Genomic DNA, 24,859 nt, shown 5'->3' with positions numbered 1-24,859 from the left:
GACTGGCACCTCCGTGACATCTGATTAAGGGTGCGACTCACAAAGAGGGCCACAAGCTGGGTGAGTGACACACGCAAAGACAAAGGTCCCCCGCGTAGCCTCTCAGAGTGTTTGGGGCAAGTGCCACACCCGCAAGCCTCCTCCGGTCAGCGGCGAGCCTCCTCCCGACATTTCGCCACGATGGCCTCAAAGTGCACCCAGCCTGGCACAAGCGCCGTGGCGACGTCGCCGACGCTTAAGTGGCGAACGGCGGCTGCTCCGGTGGTTGTTTGTTGTTGTTGTGTGTTTGTGTGTGTGTGGTTGTTTGTTGTTGTTGTGTGTTGGTGGTTGTTTGTTGTTGTTGTTGTTGTTGTGTGTTGTGTGTTGGTGGTTGTTTGTTGTTGTTGTGTGTTGGTGGTTGTTTGTTGTTGTTGTTGTTGTTGTGTGTTGTGTGTTGGTGGTTGTTTGTTGTTGTTGTTGTGTGTTGTGTGTTGGTGGTTGTTTGTTGTTGTTGTTGTTGTGTGTTGGTGGTTGTTTGTTGTTGTTGTGTGTTGGTGGTTGTTTGTTGTTGTTGTTGTTGTTGTGTGTTGTGTGTTGGTGGTTGTTTGTTGTTGTTGTGTGTTGGTGGTTGTTTGTTGTTGTTGTTGTTGTTGTGTGTTGTGTGTTGGTGGTTGTTTGTTGTTGTTGTTGTGTGTTGTGTGTTGGTGGTTGTTTGTTGTTGTTGTTGTTGTGTGTTGTGTGTTGGTGGTTGTTTGTTGTTGTTGTTGTGTGTTGTGTGTTGGTGGTTGTTTGTTGTTGTTGTGTGTTGGTGGTTGTTTGTTGTTGTGTGTTGGTGGTTGTTTGTTGTTGTGTGTTGGTGGTTGTTTGTTTGTTGTTGTGGGTTGGTGGTTGTTTGTTTGTTGTTGTGGGTTGGTGGTTGTTTGTTGTTGTGTTGGTGGTTGTGTGTTGTTGTGTGTTGGTGGTTGTTTGTTTGTTGTTGTGGGTTGGTGGTTGTTTGTTGTTGTGTTGGTGGTTGTGTGTTGGTGGTTGTTTGTTTGTTGTTGTGGGTTGGTGGTTGTTTGTTGTTGTGTGTTGGTGGTTGTGTGTTGTTGTGTGTTGGTGGTTGTTTGTTGTTGTGTGTTGGTGGTTGTTTGTTTGTTGTGTTTTGTGTGTTGGTGGTTGTTTGTTGTTGTGTGTTGGTGGTTGTTTGTTGTGTGTTGGTGGTTGTTTGTTGTTGTGTGTTGGTGGTTGTTTGTTTGTTGTTGTGTGTTGTTGTTGTGGGTTGTGGTGGATTGTTGTTGTGGATTGTTGTGGTGGGTTGTTGTTGTTGTTGTGGTGGGTTGTTGTTGTTGTGGTGGGTTGTTGTTGTTGTGGTGGGTTGTTGTTGTGGTGGGTTGTGTGAAGTGATATCCCTGAGATCGGGAGGGAGGGATGGACTGGTCCCATTGTTTTAGCGCAGACTCGGGGGGAGGGGCGGTGGTGTGGGGGGGGGGAACAAAGGGACAGAGACAACAAAGGGACAGAGACAGCAAAGGGACAGAGACAGCAAAGGGACAGAGACAGCAAAGGGACAGAGACAGCAAAGGGACAGAGACAACAAAGGGACAGAGACAGCAAAGGGACAGAGACAACAAAGGGACAGAGACAACAAAGGGACAGAGACAGCAAAGGGACAGAGACAACAAAAGGACAGAGACAACAAAGGGACAGAGACAGCAAAGGGACAGAGACAGCAAAGGGACAGAGACAACAAAGGGACAGAGACAGCAAAGGGACAGAGACAGCAAAGGGACAGAGACAACAAAGGGACAGAGACAACAAAGGGACAGAGACAACAAAGGGACAGAGACAGCAAAGGGACAGAGACAACAAAGGGACAGAGACAACAAAGGGACAGAGACAGCAAAGGGACAGAGACAACAAAAGGACAGAGACAACAAAGGGACAGACAGCAAAGGGACAGAGACAACAAAGGGACAGAGACAACAAAGGGACAGAGACAACAAAGGGACAGAGACAGCAAAGGGACAGAGACAGCAAAGGGACAGAGACAGCAAAGGGACAGAGACAACAAAGGGACAGAGACAACAAAGGGACAGAGACAGCAAAGGGACAGAGACAACAAAGGGACAGAGACAGCAAAGGGACAGAGACAGCAAAGGGACAGAGACAACAAAGGGACAGAGACAACAAAGGGACAGAGACAACAAAGGGACAGAGACAACAAAGGGACAGAGACAGCAAAAGGACAGAGACAACAAAGGGACAGAGACAACAAAGGGACAGAGACAGCAAAGGGACAGAGACAACAAAGGGACAGAGACAACAAAGGGACAGAGACAACAAAGGGACAGAGACAGCAAAGGGACAGAGACAACAAAGGGACAGAGACAGCAAAGGGACAGAGACAACAAAGGGACAGAGACAACAAAGGGACAGAGACAACAAAGGGACAGAGACAACAAAGGGACAGAGACAACAAAGGGACAGAGACAACAAAGGGACAGAGACAACAAAGGGACAGAGACAACAAAGGGATCGCCCTCTTCCTGTCGCCCGGGTCCCACGCTCCCAGCGCACGCGCGTGGTACAGGCTGTGCGCTGCACGCGGAGCAAAGGAGCAGCCCTGCAACTGCTCGCCGGCACAGGCTGCCGCCAGCAGAGTGGTGGCCCGCAAAAGCACGTGACACAACGTACACAGTGCGTCATGTACATTTATACAAGACAAAGACCCCCCGTATAACCTGTACATACCGCTGGGGCAAGTGCTATGAGCGAGCACCCATGAAGCCTGGAACGGCACACGAGGGGGTGGGTGGCCAGCACCACGCCGGACCGCCTTTGTCTCCCCAGTGGGCGATGTTTACTTACACGCTGCACCAGGCACTCATTTGAGGCCGAATCGACCAAGGGGAGGCCCAGGATCGATTCAAATAATCGCCACTGGTGTTGGCTGTGAGCGGGACTCGAACCAGGTTCGTAGCGCTAACTGATACACTACCACCCTGCTCGCTTCTCCAGGAACGCATCCCGAGCGCTGAGCGAGGGCTGCCCGTGCGGGCAAAGGTCGTCGCTGAAACGTGTCGCGGTGCTTTCTTCTGCCGCCGCGAGGGGACACCTTTCGCACAACTCGGAGCGTGCGCGACGTCACCACTTCGCTCCCGGGCGCTCGGCGAGTTTGAGCCGAGCGGCTGAAACGGTGACGCAGCGGCGTACCCACCTCGGGCACTTGTCCCGCGCGTGGCGTCGCACGCGGGAAATCGCATTATCGCCAAAAAAAATGTTAAAGAGCCGTTACGTCATTCGTTGGGCGATCGTTCCCGTCTCACGCGGCACTTTTCAGGAACGAATCTTTCGCGTCAAACCGAGGGACTCGCCGGTCGGCACGGATGTCCACGTGTGCAGTGCACGTCACATCGGCTCGAGTAACACCGTAATTCACACCACCTCCACCCCACGCTGCGCAAGCGGATAACGCAGAACTACTGCCGAGATGGCGCCATCCCAAGTGACTTCTGGTCCATTAACTTTGAGGGGGGGGGGGGAGGGGGCAGCACCCTCACACCCTGCCACGGAGAGGGAGGAACGTTCACATGAAGAGGCGAACTCCGTTCGAGAGAGAGCGAGAGAAAGAGAGCGCGTGACGACTCGTGTTCACCGGAAGTGAAAAAAGCAACAACGACATCAACGATCCAATTACAAAGTGAACAGAAATCGGCGCAAAATCAACGGCGTCATCATGGAGCACGACTCGAAATAACGTGGGAGTCGTAACTACGCACCCACCACCACGCTCCTCCGTCTCTCATTCATTCTCCCCCGTCTCCGAATCTCCCTCTCTCATCCTGCCCCCCTCTGCTCCTCCCCCCCCCTCCCTCGACGGCAACTCTGTGCCCTGTGTTTGTGCGTCTCTGCTGACCAGAAATACCCAGGTGGTGGCGGGGGGGGGGGCGAAGATGGATGTGGTGGCGGCTGAGATGCACACTGTCCCGTCAACATGTTTTGTGTCTGCTCCAAGAACTCTGCACTCAACGACCCCCTCCCAACCCACGCCCTGCCGTAGCTAGACCACAGAGACTCATGTTCGTCTGGGGGTCTTCTATGCGAGGCTATGGCTGTGTGTGTGTGCGCGCGAGTACATGGGTGAGTCTATGGTGTCTGTAAATCTATGGGTCTCTATTTGAGTATGGCCGTATGTGCGAGTCTACGGGTCTATGGGGTGAGGCTTTGGGTGCATTCTGTGGGTTCTGTGGGTGTGTGCAAGTCTTTGGGTCTGTATGTCTATGTATGGATCTATGCGAGTATATGTATGGTCTCTATGCGCGTACATGCATCTCTACATATGTATGGGTGGGTATTTGAGGAGCGGTAGTGGAGCGGTTAGCGCGCTGCGCTTTGAACCGGGTGACCCGAGTTTGATTCCCGCTCACGACCAACACCAGTGACGATTATCCGAACCGGTCTTGGGCCTCCCCCGGGTCAACTCAGCCTCAAATGAGTACCTGGTGTGTAAATATCACCACGGGGGAGACAAAGGCGGCCGGGCGTGGTGCAGGCCACCCACACCATCGTGTACCGTGCCAGCCATCACAGGTGCTGCTCGCTAACAGCACTTTCCCCAACAGTCCCTTGCAGGCTATACGGGCGACATTTGTTTTTAACGAGTGGGTGTTGAGAGAACGCCTTGCATCTCACAATCTCAGCCGCAACCAGTGGGCAGGCAGCCTCAGTCGAGGGCAGTGGGGGCGGTGGGGGGGGGGGCACCCCCGCCGGCAGCTGTCCCCGCGCGGCACAACGCGACCGCAGCCTGCAAGTGGCAGGAGGCGCCACGTGAAACAACAACAACAACCAGAATAGCATCTCTGTGTGGTGGTGGTGTGGGGGGGGCGGGGGGATTCCTCCCAGCCCCGCCCCCAGCCCCGTGCCGTCTGGAACTACGCTGCTTGCCCACCGCATTCACAGACGCCTGGCAAAATCTACCCCCCCCCCCCCCAAGGCTTGTCCCCCCCCCCTCCCATTGCCGATGGCGCGTAGACTAAACTACGAACAATCTTATGTATATATTGCTACCAGGTAAGGCACTGCTGGGCAGCTGGCGTTAAGTTATTGTTCAGAAGCGATCCGGCTATCACAAACGATGGCCCAAACTGATGGCGGCGGCGGCGGCGGCGGCTCATCATCGCGTGGACTTTTGTAGCTGCCACACGCTCTGAACGCGTCACGTCGATTCTTAATGCGAAAGGGGGAAAAACCGGAGGACCCGGAATGAAAAAAAATCCACGCGATCACAGGGAGAGAGAGAGAGATAGAGGCAAACGCCAAATCTACACAGACGTCAGGATTGTGATCGAACCCACGGCCTCACGTATACCAGGCGAGGAAGTTAACATCTCACCACCGCAGAGCCCAGACAGATGGTCGAGAAGACAATGCACAAACACAATACCCTCCCTCAACCCCTGCAACCCGAACCGTAACTCCTTCATTACAAATTGCTGCCCTAAGCAAGAGAATGTTATTACTACGATTACATCACCACCAGCCTCCACCCTCCTCCCCCTTATCATCCTACCCGCCACCCCCCACCAGCCCCACCCACTCCCCCACCAGTGCCCCCCCACCACCATCACACACAGAACGCGGAGGATGGATAAGGATTTGAAACAGTAATATCGCCCTGTCCTTTCGCGCTCTCCTGAGATGACATCGCGAATATTTTTTTTTAAACCCCCCCCCTCCCCATAATCACGACCGCTGACCGCACCGTTCCCACGGATCTCGCGTGAGCCGCTCGATGGATGGAACCCCCGTGGTTTAGGCCATTTGAGGATAACGATGTGATGCGTGTACAAGGAGGTCGTGGGTCTGATCAGACCCTGACGCCTGCTGCTGTACATTTGGAGTTTGCGTGTCTCTCTCTCCCCGTGGTCGTGTGGATTTTTCTCCGGGTCCCGATTTTTTTTTCCCCTTCCACATTTTTAATTAACATCACGCGTTTAAGAGCCACTTCGTTGAGCTATCAATTGTGGCCAGGTCGCTTCTGAATAAGAGCTGCACAGATCAGTGAGGCCTTACCTGGTTAAAATAAAAAAAATAGTTGTAGTATAGTAAAATAGTTAATTGCATTGTCTGCGCACGCTCCAGGCAGGCCAAGTGGACATTCCATTAGCCGCTTCGCGTGCTGCGAATTGGTTTCTGCAGTCGGGTTAAGGGCCCAGGCGTAGCCCATTGACGAGTCCTCAACGCGCGCGCCGGGGCAATGTTGCTGAATTACAAACGCCGAGATTAGGGAGAGAGAGTGGTGCAGAGCTGGAGAGCGTGAGAGCGAGGGAGAGTGAGAGGTGAGGTATGGACACGATGATGAGAGAGATGGGGAAGGGAGAGGTGCGTGGAAGCTACTATGGCTTTGGTGGGGAGCGGGTTGGCGCAGCGGCTAATCCGGCGACCCGAGTTCGATTCCCGTTCACGGCCCAAACCAGCGGCGATTATCTGAACCGGCCCTGGGCATCCCCCAAGGTTAACTCAAATGACGACCCGATGCCATGTGCAAATATCGCCACTGTGGAGGCAAAGGCGGCCGGGCATGGTGCTGGCCACCCAGCTCCACGTATGCCGTTCCGGCCTTCATAGGCCAACATCACTTGAATGTTGTTGCTAAGGGGGTGCATTCTGTCGCTGCTACCGGGCACATGCTGTTTCTCCTTACTGGGCGCACAGCTGCTGCTGCTGCTGCGACAGGCATTGTTCAGAGTCTCGCGGGGGTTTAGTCAACGCTAATGTTGTTGTGGCACTCCAGGCGCAGGGTTAGTTCAAACAAACAATAAATACAAGCACGGCTGGCTGCGCACGGTGCGAAATAAGTTCAACGTATACACATTACAAATAAGCTCAACGTATACACATTGCAACCACAGCGGTTGTGATTCGCTATGAACAAGGCACATTAAACAAATTTGCTTCTTCTTAGGTGAAGGCCATGTAAGGATAATACGTGCTATCAAATAAGGGCCATTGTGAAATATTGTGCGCGAGAGATAAATTGCGGTGTTGTTGTTGTGATTATTGTCGTGTCCTTCACCAGGGCAAATGAGCGACGGGTTTTATTCGAGTGTGGAGGTAAGGGATCAAGCGAGCACGTGGCAAAGCGGAACTCGGGATATTTAAAGTCTCTGGAAAGGTCAGAGGAGTGCGATATGCATTTAAAAAAAAAAACGGCCACGTTCTAAACCCGTCCCGTGGAGCCTGATAATCGTCGCTGTTATTGGGTGGCCGTGAGCGGGAATCGAACTCGGGTCGGCGGGTTCGTAGCGCATCGCAGCTAACCACTGTGCCACCGCTCCCCACACTTACAAAGACAAAGATCCCCCGTATAGCTTTAACAGACTATTGGGGCAAGTGCTGTTAGCGAGCACCTATGAAGGCCAGGATGGCACACGAGAGAGTGGGTGGCCAACACCACGCCTGGCCGCTTTTGTCTCCCCAGTGACGATGTTTATACACTGCACCGGGTATTCATTTGAGGCCGAGTCGACCTAGGGGATGCCCAGGACCGATTCTGATAATCTTCACTGGTCTTGGCCGCGAACTGGATTCGAACTAGCAGATGCACCACCTGTACCCCCTACTGTGCCAACTCTGTGTTTTAACCGCCCGGCGCTCCGCTCGTTGTTGTGAGTGTCGCTCCTCTGCGCTTTGTTGTTGTTGGAGGGCGACTGCCTCCAACTGCCCAGTAGCAGTAGCTGCGTCCTTCACGAGCCTCCTCTTGACACCGCTGGTACCAGTCATCGGCAAGTCCACTCAACTCCACATCCTCCTGTACCGCATCAATTTCTTCTCGAACCCGTGCCGCGCCCGTTAAGCCCTCTCTATCCGGCCAAACAAAAGCTACTTGGGAAAGCGGTGGCTGGGCATGTCACATGAGGAGCTCACCGATGGGAATGCACACACACGCACAAGCATCTAGATTGAAAACTCATCTCTCTAGAAATGCTTTTTGTGTTCAGTTTGTTATCCGTCCCCCGCATCTCTGATAAACACGGTTAGCCACGTAGGGTGAGAAAGCAATTCAACAAACATACACATGCTGCACACACACACGAACGTCCGTACTTACATACTTAGTATAGGGTGATGCACAAGCCGTAGATAAACACATGGCTCGACTGCCTTGTACAAACCACACAGTGCCCAACACACAAAGACAAACACTCGCCGTGTAGCCTGTCCCAGGCAGTTGGGGCAAGTGCTGTTAGTGAGCACCTATGAAGGCCGACACGGCACACAAGAGGGTGGGTGGTCAGCACCACGCGCGGCCGCCTTTGTCTCCCCAGTGGCGATGTTTACACACTGCACCGGGTACTCATTTGAGGTCGAGTCGACCTAGGGGAGGCCCGAGACCGGTTCAGATAATCGTCACTGGTGTTGGCCGTGAGCGGGAATCGAACTCGGGTGACCCGGTTCAAAGCGCAGCGCGCTAACCGCTCCACTACCGCTCCCCGCTACACTACCGCTCCCCGCACAGACACACAGAGACACACAACAACACACACACAGACACACACGCACTCACTCAAGAACATTCAGTGCCCAGTAGAAGCTCTGCTATCCAGAAGGCTCAGCCAATCAGAAGTTATCTCTGGGTGTCACTACGAGCTGCAGAGTCTCAGGCTCTGCCATAACAACTGGTTGTGTTGGAGGGGGAAGTGGGGAGTGGGTGTTTTATTGTTACTGCTGTTTGTGACCCGATGTGTATGTATGTGTAGTTGAGTGCGTATGTAATTTTGTTTATGGGCGTGTGTGCATGTTGTCTTTATGGATATGCGTGCTTAAGTGTGTTTTTGTGGGTGTAAGTGTGATTACGTCACCAAGGTATGTGTTTACGCGTTTAGCGCGCTGCGCTACTAACTCGGCAACACGGGTTCGATTCCCGCTCACGGCCAACACCAGCAACGATTATCTGAACCGGTCTTGGGCCTCCCCTCGGTCGACTCGGCCTCAAATGAGTATCTGGTGCGATGTGTAAACATCGCCACTAGGGATACAAAGGCGGCCAGGCGTGGTGCTGGCCACCCACCCACTCGTGTGCCGTGCCGGCCTTCATAGGTGCTGCTCGCTAACAGCACTTGCCCAAGCGTCAGTTCGAGGCTACCCCGGGGATCTTTGTCTTTGTGTTGATGGGCTGTGGGGTGTTACGGCGGCGGGGATGGGTTGTTTGCTTGAGGATTGCGCAAACAGATTCTCATTTTGTGCAGCACCTCACGGTCCGGCTCTTGTTACTAATTATAAGTCGCCTTATCAAGCGGAGCCAGGCTGTGGCCAGATCTTGCAGGCAAGGACCCCCGCCTCCTTCCCCTTAAGACATCGGGTCCCATGCAATCCGTCTCCCCCCCACCCCCCACAGCTCTCCTCCCAGCTCCCCCAGTCGACCGAACACCCATGACAATAGTCACCACGCTGGGGCTGGCGAGCCAGGCGGAGAGAGTTTACATCGCTCGGCGCGGTCGTAGGAGTCGTTATCATGATAGCTACGATCAGTTCCGTGTCCCAGGACGAAATGTAATCATAGCGGGAGTTTTCTAAATAAGGGAACGTTTCAGTCATGTTTACAGTGCAACACGGTACGTGTGTAGAACTTCTTTCGCACCGTACGTAGCTAATCGTGATAATGGGAGATGCGGGGGGGAGGGGGGTGCAAGCAGTGAAGTCAGCAGCTGCTGCAAGGGAACGAACTGGTGCTACCAATAACCTGCCCAATCTCCGCGCTCCTCGACATATTAAGATGTTTACAGCCAATTCATGAGTGTGCGCACACGTGCAGGGGAAACGGGAGCAGCCGGGAGAGAGCCCAGAAGGAACAGATTGAAATCAGTCCCCAACCTCTCTGCACCACCTTCTCCCCCGGGAGGGCCCAGCTCTATGGGAAACCCTTGACGCGGGTCAACTGCGGTGGGAGTAGAGATGTGGGTACAACGCCGTCTCCCCCAAGACGTCTCCCCCAAGACGTCTCCCCCAAGACGTCTCCCCCAAGACGTCTCCCCCAAGACGTCTCCCCCAAGACGTCTCCCCCAAGACGTCTCCCCCAAGACGTCTCCCCCAAGACGTCTCCCCCAAGACGTCTCCCCCAAGACGTCTCCCCCATGACGTCTGGGCCGGCCCGGAAGAGGAGACAAAATACCACCTCGCCTCTTCCGCCAGCAGTGGCGTGAGCAGGCAATTGCGGGGCTGCGCCTTTAACTTTTTAACTGATAAACCGGGGGGGGGGGGGGGGCGGTGCGTTAAATGCTGAACGACGCTGCGACTCATGCCGCCATGCGGTTGGTACGTTCGCAAGTCGGAGTCGTCGCTCGCGTCTCACATGCCACGGGGGGGTGGGTGAATCGATGCGCTGTAGCGGCTCCCCATTTAACATTCCCGTCGCCTGGGCGGGATGCAAGCTGGCAGAAACGAGCCGATGTACAGAGGAAACATTTTCCTTGCACACCCCCCTCCTCCTCCCCCCGACCGTGACAGCGCAATTTTTCAGCTGAAAAACAAGGAGTCTGGAGTTATCGCCGACTCGGCAACAGCTGAGATATGGCTGCGAGGAGAGGGGGGGGGTCTGACAGCTGGTTTCAGCTGGTTGCCGAGGAGGGAGAACGGGGGGGGGGGGGGTTGAGGATCTTTCAGGGGGTGGGTGGGTGTTGGGTGGAGCCTACTCCTAAATACGTAAACAGAGTCACGACGCAGCGAGGTGAGCGTAGACGCTTATGGTCAGAGAACAGCAGCAGGTGGAGGACGAACGGTGCCTGCACGCAATTAAAAACACGTTCTAATCCGTGAACAAAGACAAGAGACAAAGATCCCACGCATAGCCGTGACAGACTGTTGGGGCAAGTGCTGTTGGGGCAAGTGCTGTTGGGGCAAGTGCTGTTGGGGCAAGTGCTGTTGACGAGCACCGACGAAGGCCGAAACGGTTGCACGAGGGGGTGGGTGGCTAGCAACGACACCCGACCGCCTTTATCGATGTTTACACACTGAACCGGTTCTGGGCCTCCCCTAGGTCTACTCAGCCTCAAATGAGTACCTGGTGCGGTGTGTAAACATCGCCACTGGGAATACAAAGGCGGTCGGGGGTGGTGCTATCCACCCACCCCCTCGTGGACAGTTCCGGCTTTCATAGGTGCTCGCTAACAGCACTTGCCCCTACAGTCTGTTAAGGCTATACGGGGGATCTTTGTCTTTGTTTGGGGAGCGGTGGCGCAGCGGTTAGCGCTACGCCACCGCTCCCCAAACACACACCTAGCCACCAACACAAAGACAAAGGCCCCCAGAGAGCATTGTGATGGGGGTGGGTGGTCAGCACCACTACTGCCCGGCCGCCTTTGTCTCTCCCTAGCGCCGATGTTTAACACACCACACTAAAGTAATAATTTTAAAGCCCGATGGGAGCCCAGGGACAGGTTCAAATATTCGCCACCGTTTATTGTGAGCGGGATTCGACCTCGGGTCGCCTCGGGTTGGTAGTGCGGTGCGCTAACCACCTGTGCACATACACAAGACAAAGGTCTCCCGTGTAGCCTACACAGACTGTTCGGGCGAGTGCCGTTAGTGGGCACCTATGCAGGCCAGCACAGTGCACGTCTCCACAGTGATGATGCTTTCACACACACACCACACCACGTATTCAATGTCATAAAAACAATGGCATCTTACCCTGTCTGGCATAAATCCAGGAGGGTGTCAAGATGTTCAAACACCAAATAAGACATCCAGCCTGCATTAAGCACACATACGTGTGGTAAAAATATGCAAGTAAAATATGCTCCTGATATTGTATGCTTTGGCCTACACCAGAGGACAGCCTTGTGCATGGCTTGGTCTCACTGGTGCCGGAGACCAACAGGGCCGCCAAAAGGCGAAACGCTACAAGGACGACGCAAATGCCAAAGCATTGATAACTCTGGTTCAGCAGTTATAGTACTCGTCATCGGTGAAAAAGAGCTTCACAGCTCGTCGGATTCCTCCAGAATAAATACATATTCTGATATATCGAAGGATCCCATTTGTGCCAGTACAAGGGCAATGCAAACCCCCGAAGCATCGACAGCTCGGCAGTCGGACATCCAAAGGACGTCCCCCCACCCCCTCGTGAACGAACACCGAAGACTCACGGAGGCAGATCGCGGCCAGGAGGCGCAGGGCAGAGTCGGGCGCGAGGCACGTGGGGAAGAGCGGCTGCAGCACGTAGTTGGAGAATGTGAGGGCGATCACGGCCTGGTTGGTGGGGTAGATCACGAGCAGCGCGATCCACAGGCGCAGGAATCTGCAGCAAACGGCCAAGATGACGATCGTGACAACGAGGGGATGGTGACAGCGAGGGGATGGTGACACGGGGATGGTGACACCGAGGGGATGGTGACACCGAGGGGATGGTGACAACGAGGAGATGGTGACACGGGGATGGTGACGCTCGTCCACATCGTCTGCTCACCACCCTCCAGCCATCCGCTCGCCCACCCGCCAAAAGCAGAATCTTCCATAACGGAAGTTATTTTGGGGTTAGATCACGTAAATATATAAATGTGCCGTTAAACACGCCACCACCCGACACAGCCAACTCGTAAGGTTTGTCACGTAAACAGAACGTGCCAATTCGTCGCTACTACAGCACACCGGTGTGTTGCAGTGCCAAGCCACAACTTTTACAATCCGAGTACGAAGTTTAACGACACATTTATATATTTACGCGATCGAACCCAAAAAAACCTCTATTTTGGACGATTTTGGTCGCCAAAGCCTCACGTGTTAATCAGAATCTTTATTGAGCCTGGAGGGAGGAATCCGATTAACTTTGAAACTCTTTTTCACAGGAGTCAGTGAGTTAAACGACTTGGATGTCGTGTAATCGCGAGGAATTCCCCGCACCTCCGATCAGCACAGTTGGCTACGCACGGTGCCAAAGAAGTTCAACGCAGCATCGCATAACACGCGACGCTCGCGTCTGCGAGCAACGCATCGTGTGGTGCGTTCCCAAACCTGGTGTGGTGCGTTCTCTAACCTGGTGTGGTGCGTTCTCTAACCTGGTGTGGTGCGTTCTCTAACCTGGTGTGGTGCATTCCCTAACCTGGTGTGGTGAGTTCTCTAACCTGGTGTGGTGAGTTCTCTAACCTGGTGTGGCGAGTTCTCTAACCTGGTGTGGTGAGTTCTCTAACCTGGTGTGGTGCGTTCTCTAACCTGGTGTGGTGCGTTCTCTAACCTGGTGTGGTGCGTTCTCTAACCTGGTGTGTTGCGTTCCCTAACCTGGTGTGGTGCGTTCTCTAATCTGGTGTGGTGCGTTCCCTAACCTGGTGTGGTGCGTTCCCTAACCTGGTGTGGTGCGTTCCCTAACCTGGTGTGGTGCGTTCTCTAACCTGGTGTGGTGAGTTCTCTAACCTGGTGTGGTGCGTTCCCTAACCTGGTGTGGTGAGTTCTCTAACCTGGTGTGGTGAGTTCTCTAACCTGGTGTGGGGCGTTCTCTAAGCTGGTGTGGTGCGTTCTCTAATCTGGTGTGGTGCGTTCCCTAACCTGGTGTGGTGAGTTCTCTAACCTGGTGTGGTGCGTTCCCTAATCTGGTGTGGTGAGTTCTCTAACCTGGTGCGGTGAGTTCTCTAACCTGGTGTGGTGCGTTCCCTAACCTGGTGTGGTGCGTTCTCTAACCTGGTGTGGTGAGTTCTCTAACCTGGTGTGGGGCGTTCTCTAACCTGGTGTGGTGCGTTCCCTAATCTGGTGTGGTGCGTTCTCTAATCCGCGGCTTCCTCATTTAACCCCTTCTCAAAATTCTATTCGGAGCTTACACTTCTCCATACGCCCGCTGTCACAGCTGTTGGCGAGCGGTACCTACTAAGGCCGGCGAGTGGCCAGCACCACGCCCGGCCGCCTTTGTCTCCCCCCCCCACGCCCCAGCGCGTGTCGATGTTTTACACACCGCACCAGGCACTCGTGTAAGGCCGAGTTGACCGAGGGGAGGGCCCGGTACGGGTTCAAATATTTCACGCCACTGTTGTTGGTCGCGAGCGGGAGCCGAACTCACGCCGACAGGTCCCAAGCGCAGCGGGTCTGGCGTGAACGAGGCGACCGTGGCGGTGGCCCGCCACCTTTGTCTCTCCCCCGGGTGTCGATGGTTTACACACCACACACGGTGCACTCATTGTTGAGTTGACCTCGACAAGGCTAGAGAACAGGGTCAGGGTGCTACTCACAGCTGATGTTCCACGTGAGTGGGAATTTGATTTCAGGGCCACCGGGTTCATTAGCGCCCCATCACTCCCCATCCCCAAACCACAGAAAGACAAAGGTCCCCCGTGTTGCCTACACAGGCTGCTGAGGGCAAGTGCTGTTAGTGACCAACATCTATGAAGGTTAAAACGGCTTATAAGGGGCAGTGTGGCCAGAACCACGCCTGGTGCCTTTGTCTCCCCAAATGATGTTTCACACACCGCAGGAGGTACTCATTTAAGGCCGAGTCGATCTAGGAGATGCTCCATAGCAATTTAGTGCTGTATTTTATACACAAAGTAATAAGTTTAACTCTTGTAATAATTGCGTGAACATTATAATTTCCAGCCGCTTTGTCAATGCACTGCTGGATAAAGGCCTACCGTATTGCTCGTGGGGGGCTGTTTGACCATACTTCACCACGCTGGTCAGTGTGGGTTGGTGAAGCTGATGGGCGTGAGTGTGGGGGGTGGGGGGGAATTGGTTTGGATAGCACTCAAGACTCAAGTCAGTTGTGGCCGGGAATCGAACTCAGGCTAGCGAAGGGTTGCACCCCCAGGGGGTGCGAGATGCCCTTTCTGGGTGTGCGAGACATGGCCAGATATTTTTTTTTTAATTATCCATGGGCACGTAAGCACAACCACTTTGTTCAATCAAATCCGATGCATTTATTCGCATTGTACATTTATTGTTTATCGACTGAGAACCAAAGGGCTGCACAGCCAGGCTGCAGTGAAGGTTTAAGAAGCATTGGGCTAGCGGGTCCGTAGCACGGCGTGCCAACCGCGGCGCCACCCCTCCACCCCTCCACGGATCGCGAATTTGCTTCGTGACGTTGCCGCCGGACGGCGGCTGCACGCAACGCGACCGACAGGGCAGGCGTGGCGGCGGCGGGCGCAGCCCTTGCACAAGAGCACTTCGGCGGCGGAGCGACGGAGCGACGGCGCGCAAACAGGGCACCTCGCCCACCACCGTTACCTCCCCCCCCGCCCCCCGCCAAGCTCCCACGCCGCTCACTGCTCACCCCATGAGCCCCCCGAAGATGTCCTTGACGTAGCTGTAGTCGCCGCCGGACTTGGGGATGGTGACCCCCAGCTCGGCGTAGCAGAGGGCGCCGATGGCGGTGATGACGCCTGTGATGATCCACACGAGGAGGGCGAGGCCCACCGAGCCGGCGTTCTCCATCACGCCCTTGGGGGACACGAAGATCCCCGAGCCGATGATGTTCCCTGCAATGCAGTGCGATACAACGCGATACTATGTGATAACAATGCGATGTAATACAATGTAATACAATGCGATACTATGTGATAACAATACGATGTAATACAATGCGATACTATGTGATACTATGTGATAACAATGCAATGTAATACCATGTAATACAACGCGATACTATGTGATAACAATACGATGTAATACCATGTAATACAATGCGATACAATGTATCCATCACGCCCTTGGGGTACACGAAGATCCCCGAGCCGATGTCAAATGCAGTACAGTGAAACACATTGCGATACAATGTAATGCAATCCTACGTAATACAATGCAGTCCGATACAATATTTCTGTACAACGCAATGCAATACATAATGCAATGTCATACAATACACTATAAACCAATGCAATGTACCAGAATGCAATGCAATATAATATCCAATTATATGCAATGTGTAACTTATTTCGCACCGTACATAGCCAACCGTGCTAAATTGGAGGTGCGGGTTAAGGAATGTAAAACAGCAGCCCCGTAACTGCCCGTGGATACGCCTCCACCAGAGGGCCTCTCTATAAAGCGCCCTTCCAAGGTGGCTCTTGGTCTACTCTTCCATCGCCGACCAGACAGACGTCTTGGAAGAGGTGGGCATACCCACACTTCACCCCACCACCATCGCACGTGACCTGCCGATCGACCAACTGCGGTTGGATGGAGGCGGTGCGGGGTGGGGGGGGGGGAAGGAGGAGGGGGGGCGATCATGCTCAGTGGTTCATCTGCCACGCCGGGAGATCACACCGGTGACTCTCCGCGTCGAAATCCACGGCTGCCATCTCTCGAAACGAACGCTTCAGGAACAACAAGAGCACACGTGGTCGCAAAAGTTGCTGCGTGGCTCAACCGCTGCGGCGGGAGGCCCCTCGGGTTTGCTGACCGCTTCCTGCGCGCTTGCTGACTGCGTGTTTCTCAGTCTTCCCCTCGCCCTAATCATTAAGCCCCCTCACCTTTATCCCAGTTCTCATTTATTGCGTGCCTGTGGTGTTTTTGCTTCTGCTCATGTCCCCCTGTTGACGACGTCAATTTCGAAATTAGCAACTTCCCAAAGTGGGTGGGGCGGGGGGGGTTCACGGGGACAGGTGAGAGGTGGGCACCGGTTCCGACATTTCAAGAAGCCTGAACCAGGTGGAGGAACCTGAACCAGGGTGGACAGCCTGAACGAGTACAGCACCAGGCGGAGAGCTTGCAACCAGGCGGAGAGCCTAAACCAAGTGGAGAGCCTTGAACTGCTGCTTGATGTAGGATAAGTCACATGATCTTTCTAACCTACGGAATCACCGGTGCAATGGGGGCGGACATTAAATGTGTCATCAATCCAACCACAAATCCCGACGTCGGAACACAGACCTCGTGAGCGAGGACCCCCGGAAGTGTTCCCAAGACAATCCAACAGTTTTGATTGTTTTTAGGAGCTCGATTCGGAGGGTGAGAGAGGCACAACAACGTCCACCGCAGCGAGCTCCGAACCAAACCAGAGGACGGGGAGGGGTGGGAGGAAACTAAACATTGCGCAACACGCAGGGAGATTCGTAGCGGCACGTTCGTCCGTCCGGGCATGGTCCCGCACCATCGTCGCGAGTCCACACTAATGACTCGTCTGCGGGAGAGTTTTAAGGAGCGGCGTGCGTGCGCGTGCAAGCAGACAGGGGTGGCATAGACACGTTTGCATATTTGCTAAATTGTCCCCATATATTATAATGTTTTGGATCCGGCTCGTGGTTTGGCGTTAATGACGCTTGGGTCAACCTGCCCGATTTTCTCCACCTCCGCGGCTTTACACTCGAGTTTCGTTGATATTGGATCAACTTTATGAGAGTTATAGCGGCCCCCCCCACCCTCCTCCCTCCTCGGAGGTACCGGGGCTAAAGGAGAGGGAAGCAAACAGCCCCAATTAGCTCAAGGGGAATAATTAAAGCAATGGGTGTGCAGATTTAAAAAAATAAAGTGGGGATTCGTTCAGACGAAGTCGACGTGCTGCTAAAAGTTTGCGGTCATGGCGATGCTAAATCACGAACGCTCTCAACTCCACTGGAACTTCTCCTGGCCAGACCACAAGCCTCGGTGGCAAATGGGTCACCCATTTAGGTCACAACCAACGGAACGCATGGGTTAAGGAGGAGCCACCGGCCCCAGGTGCAGACTTGCCAGTCTCGACCACTCGCCACTGCCGCCACCGCAGGTCGGTCATCAAGGAGCCGCGACTTTTAATCCCCGCCACGATTTGGCAGCCGGGGTGGAAGGTACATCGTGAGCCTTGGGGAGCATCATCAACAGAGGTGATCATTCGCGTGCTGAGACTCGCAGGGATAGTGGTGGGGGGGGCAAGGGATGAGGGAAGGGTTCGTGAGAGGGGGGGGGGGCATTTCAAACTAAACTACTTAAATTATATTCTTGGTTCTTTCGGTTGCAGTTGAAACGTCGTGATAATTTTATTGTTTTATATTTTTATTATTTTATTGTTTCCCTTCTACGTCCCTTTACCGAAAGAACCAAGAATGTGAATCCCTGCAGTCACGAAAGCTTTAAATCAAAATACTTAAATTATTTTTCATTTTACCAGGTAAGGCCCACTGAGCTATACATTTAGCTATTTGTCAGAAGCGACCAGACCACAAGTGATAGCTCAATGAAGTGGCGCATCGTATGGAAATTTATAGCGAACAAATCATCTGTTAAAACGCGCGTGTTTAGACGAGCCGGAGAAAACTCCACACGACCACGGGGAGAGAGACAACGCAAACTCCGAATATCGAGCGGGCATCGTCAGGAAGTTAAAATCTCGCCACTGTGGCACCCAAATAAATGATTTCATAAATCATTGCGCAACCATTGCGGTTTCCACTGCCACGCCGGAAGATCGAATCGAACCGGGATGGATCAAAAGTCTGGTGCACCAATAATTATCTTCATTTTTTCCCTCCAAATTTATAAACATGCGTCTAGATTATTTAGAGTATTCATTAGATTATTATTTAGATTATTATTTCGATTATTAATTAGATTATCAAAATTATTATTTCGCTGCTGTGGATTTCCACACGGTGGGTAAATTCGTGAGGCTGCCATTTGTAGCAAGGTCACTTCTGAAATAAGCAGCTAATGATGGCTCAGTGGGCCTTATCCAGTAAGATCAAATAGTTAAGTTTTGTTTGTATATGTTTTATTTATCTCGCATATAACTTGCACAGCTGTCAATTGTGTATCGTTTGTTGTTAAGTTCTGACCAGCCCCTACTAGGCATCTCTGAAAAAAGAGCTTTACAGCCCATCGGATTCCTCCAGTATAAATACATATTTAGATTCTGATTACTACCCATGGCAGCATCCGTTATAACGGAGTTAATATATATTCATATACCAGTATATATATAGAAACACACACTGGTATGCACATCTCTTTATCTTGCACAGGCGTGGAGTAGGAAGGGTCACTCGTCTTGCTGCTGTGCACGTGTCGACTGGATGAGCTCCCCCATTAACCATTAACCCGTTAACTCGCCGTCCCCAAATCCTCCACGTGAACCCCATTAATTAATTTATCTGTAATCATAATTAGGAGGGACGCGGGCGCACACAGAGTCAATCATTAAATGAGGAGTTCCAAATACAACTCTGTACGTGAGACGGCAACGCTGTGTGTGTGTGGCCTTGATTTTCAAGTAGGCTCGATTCCCACTCACGCCAACAGCAGTGACGATTTAATGAACCGGTCCCGAGCCTCCCCTAGGTCGACTCGGCCTCAAATGAGTACCTGGTGCGGTGTATAGTAAACATCGCCACCGGGGAGACAAAGGCGGTCAGGCGTGGTGCTGGCCACCCACCCCCTCGTGTACCTTCCTTGATATGGGCTCACTAACAGCACTTGCCCCAACAGTCTGTTAAGGCTACACGGCAGGAGGAGGAGGTGGGGGGAATCTTTGTCTTTGTTGAAAATAAATAGATATAATCGGCGACGTTTCAGGAAACGACCCTTCGTCAGCGCATCTATGTGCACGTAATATAAGCACATGACTCTCAATGCTCCGAGTACAGGAGCACTACAAATGATAACTGGTTCTTGTGTTCAGTTTGTTGTCGTTCCCCCGCGCCTTCGATTAGCACGGTTGGCTACGTACGGTGCGAAAGAAGTTCAACGTACATATGTACCGTACTGCTTTCATGTAACGTCTCCATTACTTTTCGTGGTCCGATTACAGGATGACAGCGTCTCACCGAATGTTACACTGCTGAGTAACGTGTCCCTACTCGCCCGTTTAATGATTCATTGGGATTTGGGCAGGTCACGCGGACTCCTTAATGGGCTTGAATCGATCAGCATAAAGATCGTCCTCCAAAACCGCCACCATACATATTTGTCTCTGTACATGGTTTACAAAAAAACACTATTCATACAACACTGCTGGAGACGGTCCACCTCTAGGAGATAGCCGCTGGCCTCTCTTCTTCCACGCGTCTTCATTGGTACAGATGCCGCGCCCGGAGATCGAACCACATCAGTCGAAGCCGTGGGGTTAGTGGCGTTATAACAGAACGTGTAACGCGTGTGGCTTCTCCCAACTCGTTCATGTTTCACCCCCCCCCCCCCAAAAAACCCTCCACCCCTCGCTCACCACCCCCCTTGCCCTCCCCCAAACTCTCAGCTGTTCGACGGAGACACAGCCCTGTGGCAGTGTCTCAGTGTCTCGCTATGTGCATCATGAGTGAGTCTGTCTGTATCTGTCCCCACAGACCACTACCAATGCAGGTGGGAGAGAAGGACAACGCCGAGACACACCATGGGACACGGTGAGACACGGGCACGCAGTACGACACTGGAGACGCAATGAGACAAGAGACTCGGGTACACGGAGCTGTGGCGCACAAAGACCAACAAAACCCTAATCCCTCATCATCATCATCATCCCTGATTAGCCATGGCGAGTCCGTGCCCTAGCCCACTGACAAAGCGAGACACTTGAGACGACTCGGAGACACCCGAGACAACTCGGGAACAAAGTGAGACACCTGAAGACAACACGAGGAGACAACACGAGGAGACACGCCGAGACAACACGTGAAGACAACACGAGGAGACAACACGAGGAGACACGCCGAGACACGTGGAGACAACACGTGAAGACAACACGAGGAGACACGTGGAGACACGTGGAAACGCTTGAGACAACTCGGAGACGCGTGGAGACACCTGAAGACAACATGAGGAGACGCGTGGAGACGACGCGTGGAGACGACGCGTGGAGACGACGCGTGGAGACGACGCGTGGAGACACGTACCCACAATGATGCCACAAGCGCTCACGAGGCCGATCTCTTTCCGGAGCGCCACTCCTCCTCCTCCATCGCCACCGCCGCCACCACCACCACGCTGCTTGCCAGGGTTCAGTCCGACTCCGTTCGCAGTCCCGCAGTCGCCTGCCAGATCAGAGCTCCCCTCCGCGGATCCTCCCGATCCTCGCCACCGGCTCTGCGGCGACATGGCTGCGGCTATCGCAGCAGCTGCTGCTGATGATGATGGTGGTAATGCTGCTGCCGCTGCTGATGTCGCCGATGCTAATGCTGCAGCTACCTCCGCTAATTCAACCGATCACTCTGCTGCCGTTACTGCTGCCGTTACTGATGCTGTTGTGTTGCTGCTGCTGCTGATGATGTTGCGTCTCTGTTCGTCGCTCGTGGTGGCGCAACAGAGAGAAGGGGTAGGGTCGAGCACCAAGGCAGTCGAGATGGAGTCGTGGGTACCCAGCTCAATCGCTCGGCCGCTTGCGCCCTCCTCTCCGTCGGGGCTTCTGTCTCGCTCGGCGTCGGCATTGATATATACGGTGGAGGAGTAGGAGGGGCTGGTGGTGGTGGTGGTTGTTGTGCCAGCGTGTGCGTGTATCTTTAATGTGTGGCTACATACGGGGTGTGCGATGTGTGTGTGTTAAATTAAACTCTCCCCCTCGCTCCGCCCACCACCACCCCTCCCACCACCACCCCTCCCACACCCTCAGCCATGCCACCATCCCCACCTCCACATCCATGAGATACCGGGGCACGATTTACCAGCGGGGCGACAATCGGAAGGCTATGGGCCACGGGCCGAATCCAGCCGGCGACTTCGTCTCACGCGATCCACCCCTGGTCAAGGGGGCTCGACAAAGATCCCCCGTGTAGCCTTAACAGACTGCTGGGGCAAGTTCTGTGATCGAGCAGCAACCATTGAAGGCCGGCATGGCACACGGGGGGGCGGTTGACCAGCACCGGGCCCAGCCGCCTTCGTCTCTCCCCCCCCCCCCCCATACATCACACCAGGTACTCATTTCAGGCTGAGTCGACCTAGGGGGAATCCGGAGACCGATTCAGAAAATCGTCACTGGTGTTGGTGGGCGTGAGCGGAACGCCCCACAAAGAGAACATATCCCCCCGTCTAGCAAGCAACAGACCGCTGGGACCCCCACACACACAAACAACAACAACCACCATTCGCCACTAAGTGGCTGTGACGTCACTACGACGCTTGTGCCAGGCCATGTGTACCTTGAGGCCACGTGAAGTGTCGAACGCCCGCGGGCAGGAGGTAACGGGGCAGACCCAGGTGCCACAGGTCGACTGACTAAGATGACCGGCTAATGCACCACCTGTGCCAACTTGCTGTGCTTTAGCCACCCGGCGCTCCGCTCGTTGTTGTGAGCGTCGCCCCTCAGCCCTCTGTTGTTGTTGGAGGGCAACTGCCTCCAACTGCCCAGTAGCGTCCTTCACGAGCCTCCTCCACAGAGGCCGATCTTGACACCGCTGATACCAGTCATCGGCAAGTCCAATCAGCTCCACATCCTCTGCACCACGTCACTCCATCTCTTCTCTAGCCCGTGCCGCACCCGTTTAGCCCCCTCGATCCGGCCGAAACAAAAGCTGTTTGGACATACGGGCTACATGGCCCAGCCAACGCAGCCTTGCCTGCCGGAGGAGCTCACCGATGGGACTTTGCCCAGATCTTTCAAGGATTTGTGAGCTCCTCACACAATCCAGTCTGGTTAAACCAAGGATGACTCGTCGGCAGGCCAGCCTAAATGTTTCTAACCAGCTAAGATGATCCATTCGGGGGGTCCATGTTTCGCAAGCATACAGAAGGGAAGGAATGACCGTGGCCGAGAAGACCTGAAGCTTCGTGCGGAGCGACAGACCAGGCAGCTTCCACACAGCGTTACGCAACGGATGAAAAGATATTGCCGCTCGACTGATTCGGAGTGAGACCTCCGCTGCCAAACCGGAGCCGGTCATGAGCACATTGCCCAGGTATGGGAAACTCTCCACTCTCTCCACAACTGCCCCATCACCGATTGGGAGTTGAGGGGGTGGAGTGTCCGATGGTACAAAATACCCAGACAGGTGCTTAGTTTTGGTGGGGCTGATGGTAAAGCCCCACCTCTTAGTGGCATGCTCCAGTTTCAGCAGAAGTGTCTCCAACTCCTCCTCTGAATGAGCAGCAATTACCAAATCATCGGCATACATAACGTGGTTGACCAATAGGGAGCCATCCCTTGACCGCACCCAGGCATCAATCAGCCGCCCATTATATCTGTACCAAATGGAAATTCCCCCGGTACAGCTATTGGAGGCTTCACGAACTACATGGTCAAAATAGATGTTAAATAATGTGGGAGCCAGAGGACATCTCTGTCGCACCCCAAGGTTTACAGGGAATGGCTCTGACTCCGGGCCACGTAGTTTTACCCGGGCCCGCTCACCATCATGAAGGTCCTTAATGATCGTGAGCAGAGGATCAGGGACTCCAAAAGCACGAAGAACAACCCAGCACCCAGGCCTACTGATGGTATCATAGGCCTTGACCAAGGCAATAAAGCAGAGATGTAGGTCTTGCTGGAATTCCCTACACCTCTGCTGTAGCAGACGGACAGAAAATATGGCATTTGTGCAAGACTGCCCTCTCCTGAAACCGCATTGGGGCTCCGCAAGCCTCTCCTCAACGTGCCTAGCAAGGCGATGTTAATTAATCCTTGCCAGGACCTTTCCCGGCACACTGAGGAGTGAGATGCCCCTGTAGTTGTTACAGTCTGTGCGGTCACCCTTCTTAAAGAGGGGGACCACCAGGACATCCTTCCAATCTGCGGAACCCGTCGAGTGGTTCAGACTGTTGTTATGATGTCATGTAGGGCAGTCTGTGCACAAACGCCGCCCTCCCTCCCTCAGCATTTCGCTTGGGCGATCATCTCTGCCCGGTGCCTTTCCTGGTCTCAGACTCTGGATCGCCTTTAGTACTTCCTCAACAGATGGCACCTCAGCCAGCCACTCACAGGGGGTGACTTCTTCTTCCAATATTTGAGGCACCGCAGCCTCAGCAGGGTCATTCCCACTTTGTGCCACAATGTTTTCCTGGCTGAGGGATTTCCCCTTCCCCAGGATCTCACAGAAATGCTCAGCAAATCTGTCCCTGGGAGTCGGAGATTGGATCACCGTTTTTTTCCCCTAATGATGGTAATAGGTGTGGTGCTGCAGGTTACTTTTTTGATGGAGTTAAATAGGGATTTGTGATGGCGGGCCACTGAGGCAGACTCCATCTCCTCAGCAACCCGTGACCACCACCCATCCTTGCAGCGCCTCACGGCTCTCCGAACCTCCGAGCGAAGGCTGCGGTAAGCCTCCTCATTCTCTGACGTGGGATTCTGTAGCCGGTGACAGTGGGCCTGTCGCTTTTTCTCAACCATTTTGAACACCTCCTCTGTCAGCCAGGGTCTCTGGGGAGGTCTGAACCGTGTACCCAAAGCAGCCATTGCAGCTGCATGAGTCACAGTCCTAAACCTCGCCCATTTACCCTCGACATCAGGAGTGGGGGACGATGCCAACCCCAGCCGTAAGCGATGATGAAATTCTCGCTTGCAACTTCCATCAGCTTGCTGACACCAGGCCACTTTAGGTTGGAATGGGGTCCTGGGTGTACAGCCACCACCGGAGTAGAAGAATGGCAGGCGCATCTTACAGATCACAAGTCGAGGGTCAGAGGGCAGATCAGCTCCGCGGTAGGTCCTGGTGTCAAGGACATGGACTCGCATCTGCTGATCTGTCACTATGTAGTCCAGCAGATGCTCTTGCTTCGACCCGGCATGCATCCATGATGTTGTGTGGATGCGCCGATGCCGGAACAACGTGTTGGTAATTACAAGCCTATGGGCTGCACAAAAATCTAGCAGCCTCCTACCGTTCTTATTGAGCTGATCTGGCCCATGCCTTCCAATCACTCCAGACCAGGTGCCAGCATCATGACCAACTCGGGCATTGAAGTCATCCAACAAGATGACTCTATCCCGAGGGGCCACTTTAGCCAGCACCTGTGACAAGAGGTCATAGAAGGCATCTGACTCATCGGCCTTGCCTGCATCCCTGCACGGATGTTCGTCTTCGGT

At 53.8% G+C, this 24,859-nt stretch overlaps 1 protein-coding gene across 1 annotated transcript in view; it reads right to left on the bottom strand.

Annotated features, from left to right (window-relative positions):
- The window catches only part of LOC116944245 (large neutral amino acids transporter small subunit 2-like), a 40,446-nt gene extending 19,041 nt beyond the window's left edge, over positions 1 to 21,405 (bottom strand). The window contains exons 1-3 of the mRNA XM_032957760.2: positions 20,739 to 21,405; positions 15,215 to 15,419; positions 12,108 to 12,259 (exon numbers count right to left, since the gene is read on the bottom strand). Coding sequence (XP_032813651.2) covers positions 12,108 to 12,259; positions 15,215 to 15,419; positions 20,739 to 20,940 — 559 coding nt within the window. The 5' untranslated portion in view covers positions 20,941 to 21,405. The remainder of the gene's footprint in view (positions 1 to 12,107; positions 12,260 to 15,214; positions 15,420 to 20,738) is intronic.
- Positions 21,406 to 24,859: the final 3,454 nt, after the last annotated feature.

Source organism: Petromyzon marinus, chromosome 20 (genome assembly GCF_048934315.1).
Source record: "Petromyzon marinus isolate PM22_M1 ecotype Great Lakes invasive population chromosome 20, UKy_Petmar_22M1.pri1.0, whole genome shotgun sequence".
Classification (NCBI taxonomy): domain Eukaryota; kingdom Metazoa; phylum Chordata; class Hyperoartia; order Petromyzontiformes; family Petromyzontidae; genus Petromyzon; species Petromyzon marinus.
The sequence above is the reverse complement of the archived record's forward strand: the minus strand, read 5'-3'. Positions and strand labels throughout refer to the sequence as shown.